The sequence below is a fragment of the Scyliorhinus torazame genome, chromosome 10 (assembly GCF_047496885.1).
Source record: "Scyliorhinus torazame isolate Kashiwa2021f chromosome 10, sScyTor2.1, whole genome shotgun sequence".
NCBI classification, from domain to species: Eukaryota; Metazoa; Chordata; class Chondrichthyes; order Carcharhiniformes; family Scyliorhinidae; genus Scyliorhinus; species Scyliorhinus torazame.
The window spans coordinates 22,233,587-22,253,862 of record NC_092716.1 but is presented as its reverse complement, the minus strand read 5'-3'; the positions used below and the strand labels follow the sequence as shown (position 1 = coordinate 22,253,862).

At 46.7% G+C, this 20,276-nt stretch overlaps 1 protein-coding gene across 1 annotated transcript in view; it reads left to right on the top strand.

The window, feature by feature from the left end:
• LOC140430399 (CBY1-interacting BAR domain-containing protein 2-like) overlaps positions 1 to 19,802 on the top strand; it is a 45,047-nt gene extending 25,245 nt beyond the window's left edge. The window contains exons 5-9 of the mRNA XM_072517859.1: positions 858 to 863; positions 5,331 to 5,435; positions 6,647 to 6,760; positions 10,438 to 10,536; positions 13,853 to 19,802. Of these exons, the coding sequence (XP_072373960.1) occupies positions 858 to 863; positions 5,331 to 5,435; positions 6,647 to 6,760; positions 10,438 to 10,536; positions 13,853 to 13,993 (465 nt within the window). The 3' untranslated portion in view covers positions 13,994 to 19,802. The remainder of the gene's footprint in view (positions 1 to 857; positions 864 to 5,330; positions 5,436 to 6,646; positions 6,761 to 10,437; positions 10,537 to 13,852) is intronic.
• Positions 19,803 to 20,276: the final 474 nt, after the last annotated feature.

The window sequence follows — 20,276 nt, the reverse complement described above, 5'->3', positions numbered from 1 at the left end:
TGGAGGCCACGCATATTTATAACCCGGCTCCTGGGCGGAGCTAGCATGCAGGGGCCCACGTGAACCTGTAGTGCAGGTTCTACCGTACAACCCTTAATATAAGAACACAGTGGTTTACCACACTGCACCACAGTGATATGATGCAGGGGACAGCCTTATTAGTTAAGATTGGGAGTTCTGCCTCTCGTACCCAGGAAGCCGTACCCTAGAGACCTACCAGCCAATATGATTGGCCAGCTGCTCTGTAGACTCAGCAGCACCAGGAGAGAGTAGTGGCCACCGCTGGTACTACAAACAGTCTCAAAGCAGCAGCGAAGAAGGATACCAGAGTTAATATAAGTCTGGGGATTTGGGGTGGGCAGGGCTATGAGATCCCAGTGAGGAGGGGGATGGGGCTGGGGAAGTGTTAGAAAAGCCAAGAAGGAAGTCATAAAGTGGAGGGGGGGGGGGGGGGGGGGGGAGGTTCCCCAGATAGGCAAAAGATAACCCCCACCTCTCTCCTCCCCTTCCCCCTCCCCCCCAAAAGGAGCTACCCCAGGTTCCCGACCAACTGCTGCCTGCGCTGTCAAAACTGCTGTGCTGTTTGCCTTCTTTTCACCTTCCCTCGTAAAGAAGGGATCAGGCCACTTGAAGGCTTTAATACGCTGACAGGCTGCTCGTAATATGGGAGACGGGTCAGGGGTGAGCAGGAAGGCATGGACTGGACAGCCACTTTATTTATGTGTCCCCTCCAGTCTTCAAATATGCGGGTGAGGGAGGGTGGCGTGTAAAATGTGTGCCACCCTTGAAGGGATGTAAGTGTAATTAGAAGTAGTTATCCTGCTATTCAGGGTTATTTCCTTAACTGAGTATTACAGTCACTGGTACGTAGCTTTCAAAGCTGTAGCTGAAACTCAAGAACTTACAATCTGCTTGAACAGAAAATGTTTTGACGTACTATTTATGATGTAATTTGGTACGTTTTTAGCCCTAAACAGATTGTTTCGATGGATGTGAACAGGTGGCTGTAGTAAGGATTAATGACCACATATTATAATTCCCTAACTGGCTAGTCGCCGGATGTATTTCCCATTGTGATATTGATCTATGTAAGTTGGGAAGGTGGCACGTTTAACCCCTGGTCTGTGCTGAGTGAACTGACTTCGGGAGGGGAATGTGTTACGCTGCCACACTGGGAGGCAGAAATCCAACTCCTCTTCACCACACTGTGAACAACTGGCAAGAAAATGGCATTATTTTAAATGGTTGCAGAATGAAACATGATTGCAAGTTGGAGCATGTGCCAATTTTGGCTGCCTGGTCTCACATCTGAAGAATCACCACGGAGACTGGGAGCCCAGACTTTCAAATGGTCACGGGGTGAGGACCCCCGGAAGGGCTGGCATTGAAGTTGGCAATCTGAAGCCTCTGGGACAGTTTTGAGTTTTCAGAAGACCAGCAATGGGAAGGGAGTAGGGCAGGCACTCGCCGTCAGTTTGTGCCTTTTTAAGGTTCTTTGAGGAACTTGTTAAGAAACCCGTCTGGAATGGAATTAAATTTTCTGAACTTCTTCCGGAATCTGTGGGGTCAACTAACGCCAAGAGTTGGTCCTTATTTTATTGTTTTTTAAATTTGTTCACAGGATTGGGCCTCGTTGGCTGGGCCCACTTTCCATTTCAGAGGGCATTTAAAGTCTGTCATTGAGAAATTGTTGGAATCCATTATGAAGGAAGTAGGAACATTTTGGATAGTCAAAACACAATCCATCAGAGTCAGCATGGTCTTATGAAGAGTAAATCTGTTTGACTATTTTGTTAGAGTTCTTCGAAGAAGTAACAAGCAGAGTGAATAATGGGGGTCCTGTAGATGTAGTGTATCTGGACTTCCAGAAGGCAGTTGATAAGGTGCTGCACAAGAGGTTTACACACAAGGTAAGATCCCAAGGGGCTGGGGTAACATATTAGCTTGGATAGAGGGTTGGCTAACCAACAGAAAGTAGAGTGGGGACAAATTAATCTTTTTTTAGTTGGCAAGCTGTAACTAGTGTTGTGCCACAGAGTTTAATCCTCGGGCCCCAATGATTTACAATCTATATTAATGACTTGCATGCAGGGATAATATGTACTGTCGCCAAATTTGGAGATTACACTAAAATAGGTGGGGAAGCAAGTTACAATGAGGAAACAAGAAATTTGCAAAGAAGTATGGATAGGTTAGGTGAATGAGCCAAAAGTTGACAGATGGAATTCAAGGTGGGTAAGTGTGAGGTTATCCATCTTGGTCAGAAGAATAAAACGGCAACTTATTGTCTAAATGGCGAGAAATTTCGAAATGGTTCAGTGCAGAGGGATTTGGATGTCCCCATGCATGAATCACAGAAAGTTAATACGCAGGCACTGCCAACCTGCCACCCTCGCAGTGCATCTGCCAGCTGGCAGTGCCACCTGAGCACCTTGGCAGTGTCAGGCTGGCACAACCCTGCCCAAAGGGCATGCAGCTGGGGCCTTTGATCCCCTAGGAGACCCCCCATGAGTGCCGTTTTGTCTGATCCTCATTTGTGGGGATCAATGCTGAATGGTGCTCGCCCGAGGTCCCTGAGGCGAAGGGATTGAATCCAAAAGCCTCAGCCACCTAGGGAATCCGCACATTAGAGTGAGGCTTACTGTCTCGCTCTTATATGCAGATTTGCCAAAATGTGATCCCGCCCATTGTGGGCAGGATTCGCATTGCAACGCCTCGCGAGGTCGCGTTGCATCTCACCAGGCGTTGCAAGCCCGATAGATTCTGGAAGCAGGGTCTCCCGGCTTTAATTGGCCACGCTGTGCTGCAGCGAGCTGCTTTTCTGGAGCAGCGTGGCCGGTGGATCGTGCCCTTAGCCATTTTTTGGGTGAATCGTGCCTGAAGACTCTGAAAGTACATCTTTACAACATTTTGGGTTGGAACATTGGGCCTATATTCTGTGGTGTTTCGAAGAATGAGAGGCAATTTAATTGAATCATACAAAATTCTGAAGGGATTTGACAGGGTATACTATGTGAGATTGGTACCACTGGTCAGGGAATCTAAAACATGGATTAAATATTGGCCAGGACACTACGGCCTGAACCGTCTGAAGATCATGCCAACGGCCAATGGAGGGCCACCTGTTGCTTGGGAATTCCCACCCTAAATATTTTAAGCTTGGTCCATGGAGCAATGAAGATCCATTATAACTATATGCAGTATCTGCTGCCCCTGTAAGGGATTGCTCTAATGGGCTTTCTCAGTGTTAGAAGTGTTATTCTGGCAGCACGTAGCACAGTGGGTTGCACTGTTGCTTCACAGAGCCAGGGTCCCAGGTTCGATTCCCGGCTTGGGTCACTGTCTGTGTGGAGTCTGCACGTTCTCCCCGGGTCTGCGTGGGTTTCCTCCGGGTGCTCCGGTTTCCTTCCACAAGTCCCGAAAGACGGGCTGTCAGCTGAATTGGGCATTCTGAATTCTCCCTCTGCATACCTGAACAGGTGCTGGAATATGGCGACCAGAGGCTTTTCACAGTAACTTAATTGCAGTGTTAATGGAAGTCTACTTGTGACAATAAAGATTATTATCAAAAGAGTCACACAATAGATTCTATTTTACAGCGTGAGTGTGTCATTCTACAATTACATAATCTGACCATTGGGCTCCTGAAATTGTTTAAACAACTTTCTTCATGTCCAAAGTAAGGGTTCAAACAAAATTAAAAATTCCAAATATTACACAATAACATGATTACATTTCCCCCAGCAAGTTTCGGCCCAATAATTCTGTTCAGATGTGTGACTCGATTGAATTCGGATTGTGCAGTCCGAGGGTGTGCAGTGTGTCTGATTACTTCAGGTTGAATCAATGCACCGCAGCTTATCCATTTCTCACAACACTGTCCCCTGAATAAGGTGAATCAGGGCTTAGACTAGTGGCAGCTAATACTGAATTGGGAACAGTTTGGCATTGCGATCCCATGCCCATGGGGAACTGGGCTAAAAGGCATAAGTCAACTTAACATGGAACTTTAAAAAAAAATTCTGGGAAAATGGGCAACACCAGCAAGACCAGCATTTATTGTACATCATTAGAACCCCTTGAGAAGGTAATGGTCTGCCTTGTGAACTTGTTAAGGAACCCGTCTGGAATGGAATTAAATTTTCTGAACTTCTTCCGGAATCTGTGGGGTCAACTAACGCCAAGAGTTGGTCCTTACTTTATTGTTTTTTAAATTTGTTCACAGGATTGGGCCTCGTTGGCTGGGCCCACTTTCCATTTCAGAGGGCATTTAAAGTCTGTCATTGAGAAATTGTTGGAATCCATTATGAAGGAAGTAGGAACATTTTGGATAGTCAAAACACTATCCTGTTGAATCGCTGGAGTGCATGTAGTGAGGTTCTATTGAGGAAGGCGTTCCAAGATTCTGGCCCACCATGGCCATTAAACAGGGGGAAATGTCATCTCATTCCTCCCAACTGAATTCGACCATGGGTTCCAGATCTAGGTCAGAATTCCCCGGCCATTGGGATTCTCTTTTCCCACTGGCAGTGCAGCCCTCCCGTGGGTTCCCCAGTGGCTGGCTTCAAAGGGAAATCAATGGACAAGCAGCAGGAAGAGAGAATGCCACCACCAGTGAATGGCACGCTGCCAAGAAGCACGCTTCCGGGTGACCGGAGAATCCCGCCCCTAGTGTTTAAAGCACTGCTCCAAACGGTTATCCTTGATGCCCTTTGCTTGACTATTCAATTGTCCCCAAGCACAGCATGTTGCATCCATTGTGAGAGATCTCTCAGACGTCACAACATAGTTCTGACATTAGTGTGACTTTGGAGGGTTGGAGTAACAGTAGGCCATTCAGCCCTTCCGAGTTAAACTCAGGTAGATCCTGGCTGATCTGAAAGCAGGAGCGTAGACCTTTGCCCTGTCATATCATGGTGCAGTTTTCTCGAATGAGAAAGACATAGGTTGTGCTTGTGACTATCAACCAAGAGTTAGTAACATTGCCCTCAGACCTGATGCTCATTCTAATATCTTTCTCTTTGATGTTGTATTTTTTGAAAATAGTTTCAAAAACTACATGATCCAGTTTCAACACGCAACGGACCCAAAAAGCGAAGAGATTGTACTGCAGCAACTTGGTTACATTGAAACAATGCAACAAGGCATGATCTTTTGTGCGCCTTTAAGAGAAGTTATGGCTAGCCTACTTAATTTCAGTGAAACATCTTTTTGCATGTCACCCCTTGGCGTGCGGTGTTCCTTCCATACAAAAGTTAATCTGCACAAAGTTTATTTGTGTCCTTCAAATGAACATGTCTGTCTGAATGAGAGTGTTGTTTCTTCCGCAGGCTGAAGCCAATGTTCAGAAGGCTTCAGTCGATGTCAACCACACCACACATCAGCTGGAGGAGATCATTTTCAAATTTCAGCAGCAAAAATTGAAGGACATTAAGGTATGAAGATCGGAACTGACCTCTTTACTCATAAATGATGTCTCGCTTTCCTGCCTTTCTTTCAGACCATTCCCTGCCTCACACTGTTCTGAGTTTCAAAGCCTTCTCCAGGCTACTACTTGAACCTGGGCGGCACGGTAACGCAGTGCTTAACGCAGTGCTTAGCACAGTTGTTCCACAGCTCCAGGGTCCCAGGTTCGATTCCTAACTTGGGTCACTGTCTGTGCAGAGTTTGCACGCTCTCCCCGTGTCTACATGGGTTTCCCCCGGGTGCTCCGGTTTCTTCCCACAGTCCAAAGATGTGCAGGTTAGGTGAATTGGTCATGCTAAATTGCCCTTCGGTTAGATGGGGTTGCTGGATTATGGGGACAGGGTGGAGGTATGGGTTTAAGTAAGGTGCTCTTTCTTAGAGCCGGTGCAGACTCGATGGGCTGAATGGCCTCCTTCTGCACTGTAAATTCTATGATTCTATGAACCAGTGGCGTAGTGGCAATGTCCCAGGTTGGTGATCTTAGTAGAACTTAGGCTAATCCTCTGGGAACCAGTTCAAATCCCACCGCAGAAGAAAATGGTGGAATCTTTTAATTAAAGGAAAAATCTGGAATGAAAGAGTCTCAGTAACCGGGACCATGGAACCATTATTGATTGTTGTGAAAACGCATCTGGTTCAGTAATGCCCCTTTGGGAAAAGAGATCTGCTGTCCTTACCTGGCCTGGCCTACATGTGACTCCAGGCCAACAACAAAGTGGGCGGCTCTTACCCGTCCTCTGCAATCGCCTCTCAAGCCACTCAGTTCAAGGGCAATTAGGGAAGGGCAACAAATACTGCCCAGCCGGCGATGTCCACATCCCAGGAAACCATAAAATTAACTCAACCCATCAAGGACTTCGAACTGAAACACTCCCCACCCTCCCTCATCCAATGATATTTAGGTCTTTAAAACCTAAAGCTGTGTGACACCAAAGCACCGCTCCCTTAGTTACCTCCTCTCATTTCATCCTTTGCGCTATCATGCTTTATTGACCTTGCATGTAGGTTTCTCTGTAAAAGCATTTGCAACCTGTTGCAATTCTCAAAGGGAGCCCAATCCAGCAAGAGAACGGGGGTCTTGTGATAGTCCATGATTGAAACTGAAGGAGTCAGCACCTGGTCACTGGATCCTGACTCCCTTTGCAAAACTCAGATAATTTTCTTTCTTTTTTATTCCCAGGCCATTTTCTCAAACTTTGTGACAGTCGAGATGATATTCCATTCCAAAGCCCTTGAGATGTACACGAATGCCTTCCAACACCTGAACAACTTTGATGAAGAGAAGGATATGGCGGTATGAATGGAAGTAACTTGTGTTTATCCCCTGTCAGAAAACATCCAGCAGCCAGCTTTGCAGGAAATATAGGCTAATAATAATCGCTTATTGTCACAAGTAAGGCTTCAATGAAGTTACTGTGAAAAGCCCCTAGTCGCCACATCCCGGCTCCTGTTCGCAGAGGCCGGTACAGGAATTCAACCCGCGCTGCTGGTCTTGTTCTGCATTACAAGCCAGCTGTTTAGCCCACTGTGCTGACTAGGATTTTAAAGGCACCTTTTTCAAAAAATAAATGAAACATCTAGATGAAAGGCAAACGCTCGTAGACCAGGGTATTGTCGAGGCTGAAAAGAGTGGGAGACAAAACAAGGAGTAGTGAAGTAATCCTGCTGCCAGGAATCTACAGTAAGTACTGTGGCACCGTTCACACCTTGTTTTACATTTCTCTCACCACAAGGCTTGGTGGCGATGAGCACTTTCTCAAGTGTGTGAATTGATGTCCTACAGCTAGGCAATGCTTGTGATGATTGAAATTTGAAACTGGGGGGGGACATAGAACATACAGTGCAGAAGGAGGCCATTCGGCCCATCGAGTCTGCACCGACCCACTTTAGCCCTCATTTCCACCCTAACCCCGTAATCCAATAACCCCTCTTAATCCATTTTTGGTCACTAAGGGCAATTTATCATGGCCAATCCACCGAAGCTGCACATCTTTGGACTGTGGGAGAAAACCGGAGCACCCGGAGGAAACCCACGCAGATCATAAGAACTAGGAGCAGGAGTAGGCCATCTGGCCCCTCAAGCCTGCTCCACCATTCAATGAGATCATGGCTGATCTTTTGTGGACTCAGCTCCACTTTCCGGCCCAAGCACCTTTATTCTTTAATCTCTTTATTCTTCAAAAAACTATCTGTCTTTATCTTAAAAACATTGAATGAAGGAGCCTCTACTGCTTCACTGGGCAAGGAATTCCATAGATTCACAACCCTTTGGGTGAAGAAGTTCCTCCTAAACTCAGTCCTAAATCCCTTATTTTGAGGCTATGCCCCCTCGTTCTGCTTTCACCCGCCAGTGGATACAACCTGCCCGCATCTATCCTATCTATTCCCTTCATAATCTTATATGTTTCTATAAGATCGCCCCTCATCCTTCTAAATTCCAAAGAGTACAGTCCCAGTCTACTCAACCTCTCCTCGTAATCCAACCCCTTCAGGTCTGGGATTAACCTAGTGAATCTCCTCTGCACACCCTCCAGTGCCAGTACGTCCTTTCTCAAGTAAGGAGAACAAAACTGAACACAATACTCCAGGTGTGGCCTCACTAACACCTTTGCAATTGCAGCAGAACCTCCCTAGTCTTAAACTCCATCCCACGGGGAGAACGTGCAGATTCTGCACAGACAGTGACCCAGCAGGGAATTGAACCTGGGACCCTGGCGCTGTGAAGCCACAGTGCTAATCACTTGTGCTACCGTGCTGCCCCATGGTAGCATAGACGGTAGCATAGTGGTAACATCTCTAGTAATCCAGAGTCTTAGACTTATGCTCTCGGGAGTTGGGTTAACATTTTAATCCAATGATCAAATCTAGAATTGAAAGTGATGGTGACAATGAAATCATCATCAATTGACAGAAAGACCCATTGACAGAAAGACCCATTTGATTTACTTAATGTTCTTTGAAGAAAGAAATCGGCCATCCTTACTCGGTCTGGCCCACAGGTGACTCCAGATCCACAGCAATGTGGCTGACTCATAACCAACCTCTGAAATGGCCTCGCTCAGTTCAAGGGCAATTAGGAATGAGCAACGAATGCTTGCCTTGCCAGTGACGTCCATATCCCATGAAATGATGAAAATAGAAAATATCATTTTGGAAAGGATTTAACATGCAATCGAGGCGAGTGTGTTCGCATTCAAAGTTTTCCTTTCCTTCGCTATATGAATGAAGATAAACTCAGGAGAAGATTTACATGTTTCAAAAAACATTGAACAAACCAGCATTGGGACCTTTAAGTCAAAGGCCCAGGCCTAGGCAAATGGAGATACGGCCACCAATGGTGGGGCGACTAAAATCAAGAATGCGCAAGAGGCTAGAATGAGAGGAACACTGATAACTCTCACAGGGTTGTGGAACTGGAGAGAATTCTAGAGCTAGGAAGGGGTGAGACCGTGGAGGGATTTGAAAGAAAATATGAGAAATTTAAAATCAACGTCCAGAATTTTTTTAAAAATTGAAATTTGAAAATCGCTTATTGGCACAAGTAGGCTTCAAAGGAAGTTACTGTGAAAAGCCCTAGTGGCCATATTCCGGCACCTGTTCAGGGAGGCTGGTATGGGAATTGAACCGTGCTGCTGGCCTGCTTTCAAAGCCAGTGATTTAGCCCTGTGCTAAACCAGCCCCGCCTGCTCCTGCTATTTACGCTGGTGGAATTCTCTGGTCCCACCTGCAGTGCACCCTCTGCCGTGGGTTTACCGGCGGCTTGAGGTGGCTTCAATGGGAATTCCCATTGATAGTGACGGGATCAGATAATCCTGCCACCAGCGAACGGCATGTTGCCAAGTATCGCGCGGCTGGAAGGCTGGGAGCACTGTGGGGGGTGGTCGGGGGCACGTGAGCCAGCCGAAAGGGGGGACTATTTTGCGGTCCGGGTCCGCGAGGGCCGCCGCCATGTTGCACTGCGCAGCCGCTGCAGCCCCCCGAAGTCAGCATTTCCTCAGAATCGGAGAATCCAGCCCCCCAAAGTCAGCATTTCCTCAGAATCGGAGAATCCAGCCCCCCAAAGTCAGTATTTCCTCAGAATCGGAGAATCCAGCCCCCTGAAGTCAGCATTTCCTCAGAATCGGAGAATCCAGCCCCCCGAAGTCAGCATTTCCTCAGAATCGGAGAATCCAGCCCCCCAAAGTCAGCATTTCCTCAGAATCGGAGAATCCAGCCCCCCGAAGTCAGCATTTCCTCTGAATCGGAGAATCCAGCTCCCCAAAGTCAGCATTTCCTCTGAATCGGAGAATCCAGCCCCCCGAAGTCAGCATTTCCTCAGAATCGGAGAATCCAGCCCCCCGAAGTCAGCATTTCCTCTGAATCGGAGAATCCAGCTCCCCAAAGTCAGCATTTCCTCAGAATCGGAGAATCCAGCCCCCCGAAGTCAGCATTTCCTCAGAATCGGAGAATCCAGCTCCCCAAAGTCAGCATTTCCTCAGAATCGGAGAATCCAGCCCCCCAAAGTCAGCATTTCCTCAGAATCGGAGAATCCAGCCCCCCGAAGTCAGCATTTCCTCAGAATCGGAGAATCCAGCCCCCCAAAGTCAGCATTTCTGGCTACTTGAAAGCCACAGAATTCTAGGAATTCACATTCAGAGCTGGCAAATCTTCACCTTCCTGTTTGTTAACGTTAACCTTTGCGTGTCCGCTTACTGCCATTCCATTCAACCTTAATACCTTTACAATTAGCACTGTCCTCTAGTTGCCTAAGGGATGTACCGATCGTATGGGTTGGGTAAGATTATTCTTCCCCTCCTCATTTCCAAAGTCACTTCAGTCCAGCAGCTGGGAGCAAGCGGGCACGCGGCTCACCATAGGATCGCAGGGAGACCATTCAGCCCCTCGAGCCTTTTCCAAAGACCTCCACAACGCCCCATTGTCGCTTTCAATTCTTTCTTTAACCTGTTGTATGTGAATTGTTTTCACCCACAGGCTTTCAGGTCAAAGATCTGCATCAGTGAATTTGAGAATGACGCTCGCCCATCTCAGTCCCACAGCAGTTCAAGCTTGCAGCCTTCTCCAGGCAGTCAGGTAAAGGAATATTTCAACCTGTTCTTCCTAGTTAACCGACTGGCAGTGGAATATCACCACAGGCAGGCAAGTGTAACTTAGCGCAGCAAGAAATGAATGAAAATCATATCAACATTTAAAAATGACAGGTGCGAAAACATCAGCGGGCCCATCAAGCCTGCAACAGGCCATGTTGGCAGCAGCTTCAGGACTAAACACTTATTTCACTCTCTCCCTCCCGCAGCCAGGTAAACGCCTGGGAGAGGCAAGAAGAGAGAGAAAAAAGTCCAACAGGAACAAGGTAAAAATTACACTGGAAAATTTCTCTCTTGTCCCTTCAAGTAATCAGAACCAACCTATAAGATGAGAAAGACCAAGTGTTAATCATAGAATTGACTGCAGAAGGATTTCACCCACCAAGTCTGCACCAGCTAGTGGGATTTGGGTTTTTTCAATTTGTTCTTTTACAGGATGTGAGTGTCACTGGCTAGGCTAGCATTCATTGCCGATCTTGAATTATCCTTTAGAAAGTGGCGATGTGCCATTTCTTGAACCTCTGCATTCCTCGTGGTGTAGGTACACCCACAGTGCTGTTAGGGAGGGAGTCCCAGGATTTTGACTCTGTGACAGTGAAGGATCGGCGCTATATTCCAAGTCAGGGTGGTGCGTAGCTGGAAGGGGAACTTGCAGGTGGTGCTGTTTCCGTGCATCTGTTGCCCTTGTCCTTCTCGGTGGTGGAGGGTGGGGCGTTGGAAGGTGCTATCGACGGAGCCTCAATGAGTTGCTGCAGTATATGGTACACATGGCTGCCATCGTGTGCAGGTGATGGATGGAGTGAATGTTCAATATGGTGGATGGGCTGTTGATCAAGTGGGCTGCTTTGTCTTGAATGGTGTCCAACCTCTTGAGCATTATTGGAGCTTCACGCGTCCAGGCAAATGGAGAGTATTCCATCACACTCCTGACTTGTGCTTTGTAGATGGTTGTCAGGCTTTGGGGAAATCAGGAGGTGAGTAACCCTCTGCAGAATTCACAGCCTCTGACCTGCTCTTGCCGCCACAGTATTTATATAGTTAGGTCAATTCAATTTCTGGTAAATGGTGTGGTTTTCAGCAATGGTAATGCCAGTGAATATCATGGGGAGATGGTTTGTTTCTCTTTTGTTGGAGATGGTCATTGCCTGGCGATTGCATTGTGCAAAAAGAGACAGAGAGCTTAGAGACCTGCATTTCCTTTGAATAAACATATACCCAATTCTGTCAGTGTTTCTTCACAAACCTCGTAGCATTTGTTTTTCAGATAATTTGCTGAACGAAATGGGAGATTCGATGATACCAAATAGAACACAAGAAGCTTAGATTAAGCAAGAGTAAAGGGATGGACAATCTGTCAGTACTTTCCATCATTACTTCTCTGAACCTGGCAGCAACTTCTGGAGTTTGCACATGTACAGTTAAACGTGAAAGTTCAGGCGTTGCTGTCCGTGATTCAACGCGTCTCCAGAAAGTTCAAGCCCCAGCAGCCCCCCCCCCTCACACACACACACCTGTCGTGTAAGGTACACTGGTCTAACACTGGCTGCAACTGGATGCAGCTTAGATCAGAAAGATACTCCAGACCTTGAAGTTAGTTCAATCAGTTTATTGAACTAATAGCACAGTTAGCACAGTTCTCTGTGAGTTCGACTCTCTGTTAACTTAAGTGTGATTACTCGGTCTGACTGAACCAGACTAGCTCTTAGCCACGTGGTGGAGGTGTGAGATTGTAACAACACCCTTGACTGACTCTCTAGATGTTCATCCGTGGAAAGAGGCGGAGTGTGAGTGCCTCGTGTCTTTTATAGTCAGATCCCACCCCTGAGTGTCCTGCCTGCTTATTGGTCATATCCTGTTCTCTGTGTCCATTAGCTGCTTGTCTGTATATCATTGTGTGTGTGTCTGCATAGCATGACAACACCCACCCCCCCAATTATAATCAAATATATCACTGAACTGACAGAAAATTGTATCGCTCTAAAATTCCTTGACAAAGTACACCTGGTTGCATTCGTAGTTGAATTTTTTTATTTAGCCTCTGGAAAACTCATTTTATATTTTTGGAGTGTGAGATTCTTCCCTGATGATAAAAGATTCACACTTCAAAATTTTATTTTTTAAAAATTTGTAATATTTCAATGCTCACCTTCATCCCACTGTGTGCGCCAATTGCCTATTTTGGCACTTCTAAATTTTTGATTAAAAGTGAAAGATTTAGCGCATTTCAATTCATGCTTTGCCCTCCATGAGAATACTTCAATGTGATTGGTTGCTTGATAACATCACTATGGTTGGATGCCCGGCCATTTCCTTGACTTGGTGCCAGGAAAGGGGAAATCCTTGCCACAGACACTGCTAGATCTTTGTGGAATCTGGCCAATGTAGAAAAAGATCAACATTATTTACAAATACAGTTAGTGGCAACTTCCTGTATACTGAACTCTGCGTGTGATTTCAGTTATAAGGAATCAATTGCAGGGCGGCATGGTGGCGCAGTGGTTAGCACTGGTATCTCATAGCGATGACCCGGGTTCGATTCTGGCCCCGGATCACTGTCCGTGTGGAGTTTGCACATTCTCCCCGTGTCTGGGGTGGATCTCACCCCCACAACCCAAGGATGTGCAAGGTAGGTGGATTGGCCACGCTAAATTGCCCCTTAACTGAAAAATGTAATTAAAAAAAATAAAAATAAAAATGAGGAATCAATTGGGCATCTAATAATAATAATAATCTTTATTGTCACAAGTAGGCTTACATTACATTATATTATATTAACACTGCAATGAAGTTACTGTGAAAATCCCCTAGCCACCACACTCCGGCGCCTGTTCGGGTACACAGAGGGAGAATTCAGAATGTCCAATTCACCTAACAGCACGTCTTTCGGGACTTGTGGGAGGAAATCGGAGCACCCGGAGGAAACCCACGCAGACATGAGGAGAATGTGCAGACTCCGCACAGATAGTGATCCAAGTCGGGAATCGAATCTGGGACCCTGGCGCTGTGAAGCAACAGTGCTACCCAATGTGCTACTGTGCTCCCATCTACCAAATTCTTTGGCTTTTGAGTTACACTGGGCAGACATTAGAATAACCCGCAAATGTAAAATTCAAATCATTTATTTTCAAATGTTTAAAATAACAGGACATGTATTTTTAAATAAAGGCATTCAGATTTTGAATGTCAATACTTGCGCAAATGTAATCTTAAGGCATTTGTGCTTGAACCACCGAACTCTAGTCTGCATTTTCTTCTCATGGGTTGCTTTTTGTGATTTACTTCCATACTCAATGTTGTTGCAGCTCCGGACTCCCCCAAGAGTTCTTCACGCTCATTTTCAGGAAGACGAGTCAGATGACGAGGAAGAGGAGGAAGATGAAGTTGAAGAGTTACAGGATCTCAGTGATGATGGTTACCAGCAATACGCGAAAATTAGAAAATGAGTTGTTAATTACTGACGGAGAGCAGAGCCCACTTGGCAATATTATTGTCCAAGTGCTTCTGGAAACGAAATGATTAAAACTATCTCGGCCAACCCAAACATTTCATAGAATCAGAGAGTGGCTGTAGTGCAGAAGAAGGACATTCAGCCCATCTCGGCAATGCCAGTTCACTGCAAGGACAACCCAGCTAGTTCCCACCTTTTCCTCGTAGCACTGCTTTTTTTTTTGCTCTTTACTTTCTTATCCCTTTCGAAAGCCCAGGTTGAATCTGCCTCCACCACTCTCTCAGGCAGCACATTCCAGTCCCTAAAGCACTCACTGCATAAAAGAGTTTTCCTCAATATCCCTGATGGTTCCTTTTCCAATCACTTTAAATTTGCATCCTCTTTTTGTCTATCCATTCTGCCTAAGCCGCTCAAGATTTTAAACACCTTTATGAATTTTCTCTCAACTTTCTGTTCTCGAAGAAGAACGACAGCATCTCCAATCTATCCACGTGACTTAGGTCCATCATCCCTGCAACCACTCTCATTAAATCTCTTCTGCACCCTCTCTAAAGCCTATACATCCTTCTGAAAGTGGGCAGCACAGTAGCACAAGTGATTAGCACTGTGGCTTCACAGCACCAGGGTCCCAGGTTCGATTCCCTGCTGGGTCACTGTCTGTGTGGAGTCTGCACGTTCTCCCCGTGTCTGCATGGGTTTCCTCCGGGTGCTCCGGTTTCCTCCCACAGTCCAAGGACGTGCGGGTTAAGTGGATTGGCCATGATAAATTGCCCTTAGTGACCAAAAAAGTTTAGGAGGGGTTACTGGGTTACGGGGATAGGGGGGAAGTGAGGGCTTGAGTTGTCGGTGCAGACTCGATGGGCCGAATGGCCTCCTTCTGCACTGTATGTTCAATGTATATTGCTGTGTGCAGAATTGGACATAATACTCCTGTATGGACCAAAACAGACTTTCATAAATGTCCATCATAATTTTTTTGTTTTTAGAGACTATTTGACTATCTATAAAGCCAGGGTCCGTTACGTTTTTCTAAACCACTTCCTCAACCTGACCTGCAACCTTTGATGATTGGTGCACATATCATAGAACATAGAGCCCGTACAGTGCAGAGGGAGACCATTCAGCCCATCGAGTCAGCACCGACCCTCCAAAAGAGCACCCCAACTAAAACCATTCTCCTTCCCCACTCCTGTAGCCCTATAACCCCACTAACCTTTGGACACTTTGGGGAAATTGATCACGACCAATCCACCTAACCTGCACATCTTTGGACTGTGGGGGGAAACCGGAGCACCCGGATGAAACCCATGTGTCCGGGGTCTCTCAGCTGCTGTGCCCTGTTTAGAATTGTAGGCTTTATTTCCCATTGCCTCGCTTTCTTCTTCCATCCAAAATGTTCCCTTCACACCTCTTGGCATTAAATTTCGTCCAACATCTCACCCACCCATTCCACCAACTTCTGTCCTCTTGAAGTCTTTCGCCATCCTCCTCACAGCTCACCATTCCAAGTTTTGCATCATCCACAAAATTTTGAAATTGTGCCCTTCATACCCAAGTCCAGGCCGTTAAAATAGATCAGGAAAGGTAGTGGGCCCAATCCCAATCCCTGGGGAATCCCACTGTATATCCTCCTCCAGACGGAAAAACCAACCGCTATCACCAATCTGTTTCCCGTCACTGAACCAACTTCATATCCAATGCTGCCACTCTTCCTTTGATGGCACAAGCTTCAGGCTAGTTGCTGACAAGTTATGTGGAATTTTATCAAACACCCTTTGGAAGTCATGTGCACCACATCAACCACAGTACCCTTATCAACCATCCCTGTTACCTCATCAGAAAAACTCTGTCAAGCTAGTTGAATATGATTTGTCTTTATCAAATCTATGCTGTTTTTTCTTAAGTATCCCGCACTTGTCTAAGTGACTGTTAATTTTGTCCCGAATTATTCATGCTACCAATATTAAACTGACTGGTCTATAGTTCCTGGGTTTACCCTTACAGGGCCTTATTTTTTGAATGAAAGTGCAACATTTGCAAGCTTCTAGTCCATGGGCACCAGCCCCATTATCTGAGGAAGATTAGAGAATACATTTTCATAGACTCATAGAATCACTACAGTGCGGGAGGCCATTGAGTCTGCACCGACCCTCTGAAAGAGCACCATTCCTAGGCCCACTCGCATGTCCCATCCCCATAACACCACCTAACCGTTGGGACACGAAGAGACAATTTTAGTAGGGCAAATCCACCTAAGCTGCACATCATTGGGCTGTGGGAGGAAAACAGAGAATCCGGAGGAAGCCCATGCAGACACAGAGAGAATGTGCAAACTCCACACAGTCACCTGAGCTCGGAATGGAACCTGGATCCCTGGTGCCGTGAGGCAGTAATGCTAACCACTGTGCCACCCTGCCGTCCACAGTGAAAATTGGGATTGCTGTTTTTTGTTAACCAAAGTTATTAAGGGATACATGAAGTTAGCTACTCTCATTGAGGGGCAGGAAAGGCTCAATGGGCTAAATGGGCCTCATCCTGGTCCTAGGTATCGACAGACGATTCAGTGAGTTTGATAGTCCTATCAACCACAATGTCTTGGAGACTGCTGACTTTGAAAGGAGGAGGGGAGGATAAAAGGGAAATGTTAATTAGCCGTATTCAAAGATTATTTAATAGTTAGGGCAAAATATACTCTTCTCCCCGGTGTCGGGGTGGGTGGGATGGAATTGTGGAGGAGGTGATACACAGCAGTCAAATCCCTAAACATATCACTAAATAAAAGGGGCATTTAACCCCCTCTGCAAAGCATGTGTCATGTTCAATGAATGTTTGAGTTGGTCCAGATATTTGTGCGTTCTTTCATCGATTTTTACACAATGTAACACTGTGATGAAAGTGACCATGCAATCTCTGGAACAGAATGAGGTCCGACACATGCTCGGAGAAAAGTGCAAGTCGTCAATCATCTCCGAGGACCATAGGCTGCTCTCCTCTTTTGAGAGGGAGCAGACTGGTGGTGGTTTAACCAGAGAATCACCACACCTCAGTTGAGGGGTGAGCTTGAGAAATCGAGGCCTTCATAAATAACCTGCTCATTAACCACTGCAGATTGGATTGGATTGGATTTGTTTATTGTCACGTGTACCGAGGTACAGTGAAAAGTATTTTTCTGCGAGCAGCTCAACAGATCATTAAGTACATGGGAAGAAAAGATCTCTTGGCATCTGCTTATGTTCCCCTTCTCTCCTGTTGGGAGTGGTCACTTCCCTTCATTGAATGACTCTTTGAATTAAGCAAGAAGGAATCACTAGGTTTCCCTCCTATCAAAGAACAAAGAACAATACAGCATAGGAACAGGCCCTTCAGCCCTCCAACCTGTACCGGTCATGATACCACCCATGGCCCAAACCCTCAGCAATTCCTAGTGCTGTATCCCTCTATACCCATCCTATCTATGTGTTTGTCAAGATGCCTCCCCAGCAGCACGTTCCAGGCACTCACCACCCTCTGAGTTAAAAAATCTGCCTCGCACATCTCCTCTAAACGTTGCCCCACAGACCTATGCCCCCTGGTGACTGACCCCTCCACCCTGGGAAAGAGTGCCTGCCCATCCACTTTATCCATGCATCTCATAATTCTTTGACCTCTATCAGGTCGTCCCTCAGCCTCCGTCGTTCCAATGAAAACAGTCCGAGTTCATTCAGCCTCTCCGCACAGCTAACATCCTCCAGGCAAAGCTCGCAAATGTATATACCCGAAATTTCGACAGGATCTTTGGGAGGTGAGATTGTCAAAACCATAGAAAAATGGCATTCATCAAACTAAAACATCTAACAATAGGGCTATTTCTTTTTAAGAAGGGAAGACCTAATAGAAAAACAAATCATTAAAAAAATTGAAGGAAACTTAACAACTGAAACCAGGGGTAAGCCACGGTGACCGGATCTCCAGCACTGAGTCTGTCCCTGTGGCTCAGAAGGGAAGGGGGGAGAGCAGGAGCAATAGTTATTAGGGACTCAATAGTTAGAGGGACAGATAGACGGTTCTGTGGCAACGAAAAAGACTCACGGATGGTATGTTGCCTCCCGGGTGACGTCTCGGACCGTGTTTTCAGAATCCTTAAGGGGGAGGGGGAACGGTCACAAGTTGTGGTACACATCGGTACCAACGACACAGGTAAGAGTAGGGACGGGGATTTAAAACAGGAATTTAGGGAGCTAGGGTGGAAGCTGAGAGCCAGGACAAACCATGTTGTCATCTCTGGTTTGTTGCCGGTGCCATGTGCTAGCGAGTTGAGGAACAGGAAGAGAGTGCAGATAAACACGTGGCTGCAGGGATGGTGTAGGAGGGAGGGGTTCAGTTCCGTGGATAATTGGAGCACATTCTGGGGAAGGTGGGACCTGTACAAACAGGACAGTTTGCACCTGAACCAGAGGGGCACCAATATCCTGGGAGGAAAATTTGCTACGGCTCTTCGGGGGGGGGGGTTTAAACTAATTTGTCAGGGGGATGGGAAAACGAGCTGTAGTCCAGAAGCCAGTGTTGAGAGTAGTGAGGTACTGAGGAGGGTATCAAGGTCGCAGGAGTGTACCGGCAGCCAGAAAGGTGGGTTGAAGTGTGTCTATTTTAATGCAAGGAGCATCTGGAATAAGGTAGGTGGACTTGGAGTGTGGATTGGTACTGTAAGGTTTTCGGGCAATCCGGCCCTTTTTGGACTGCCCAGGAATAAAACCCAGAGACTGTAAACTGGACACTTTTCAGCCAAAAGAACGTAACCAAATTTCCCAGCAGGCTTGGTCCGCTGAGCCGAGTAGGGGCATAGGTATTTACAAACACCCCCCCAGGAGCTACAAGGAAGAAGGAGCCAGACAACTAGATAAGATTAAAACACAGACAAAGGGGCACGGGAATACACAGGGGGCCTGCCTGCAAGCAGGACAATGGGATGGTCATAGCCCCATGCAGATGTAAATGACTTGGCCTCCACCAGAGCAGAATCCAATCAACACCCCATCAACATAGCAAGGTGAGAATAGCAGCGACCTCCGGAGCAGATGGAAGACTTTGAAAATCTTCACAAGAGAGCTTAACCTTGTTATCTAAAAAAGCAGACTGTCTGGGCTCAGTATATTGCGCTGGAAAAGCCCTTGAAGCTAAACGGTAGGAAAAAACAAGTTGGAGGCGGACCTGGGGGAGGTACTCCAATCTTGACAGGAGCCGCCGGCAGGAACTCACTGGGTGGAGGGGGCGGAGTCGGCGCCAAATTCAAATCGGGACAGGTCTGCCTGGCTGGAAGGAGCGGACCTGCGAGGAGAACCCGGAAGTCGACAGGTCTGCCCGGCACAAAGGGGGCGGGACCAGCGGGAACTTTAAACTTGGACCGATACAACGCAAATGGGAGGAAACCCCGGAAGTCGACAGGCCTGCCCGGCTCAAAGGGGGCGGGACCAGAGGGAACTTTAAACCTTACCAATTCAATATAAAAGGGGCTGTGTTTCGATTGAGGGTCTCTTGGCTTGACCTCGCCACCTTCGACTTGACCTCTCGCAGCCTGTGACCGTAAGTACCCTGCAGCAGCGTGCGAAACTCCCTTGACCTTGATAGTGGTTGAGGCTTTGAGGCAGGGGACTTGATTTGTGTTTTGTGCCATTGCTAAAATTGTGTAACAATAAGATTTTACGTTGTGTCCGTTATAGTACTTCCTGAATAGACTTAGTTTGTGTTAGAGTTTAAGATTTTATTATAATTTCTTCTGTTTGATGATTTTGACCTGGGTTTTGCAATAAACCTCGATTTGCTGATAATTGGAGTTGTTTCAATTCTTCAATCTCTCATCAGCGATCTCTGACCAAGTCATTGTTAAGATATTCCTCACCTTAATTCCGGGGTCGAGAATCGAGGGTCACCTTGAACGATTCGAACCCGTTCACTCAGGACAGGCTGCTGGTTAGGTAATAAACAGCAGTGTCCTATTCTCTCTCTTGGGAAAGCTACTCCAGCGAAGTAGGAACCGGGTGGGTGTTGCACCACCGGCAAGAGAGAGAATCACCTGGGCATTGGTGGGGGTCTGGATATCTGTGTGATATACGCCTCAGGCTTCTGGTTAGGGATAAACGGCAGGCTTGATTCAGTGCTCTCTTCCGTGGAGGTGTCCCAGTGCGGCATCCCCTGGCCTCTGAAGTTTCAGTGCCAGCTGGAGAGAGACACACACAGATACTCAAACCCCAGATATCGGCCCAGTAGTGGCGTAGCAGAGATGGAACCCTCTACAGTACTTG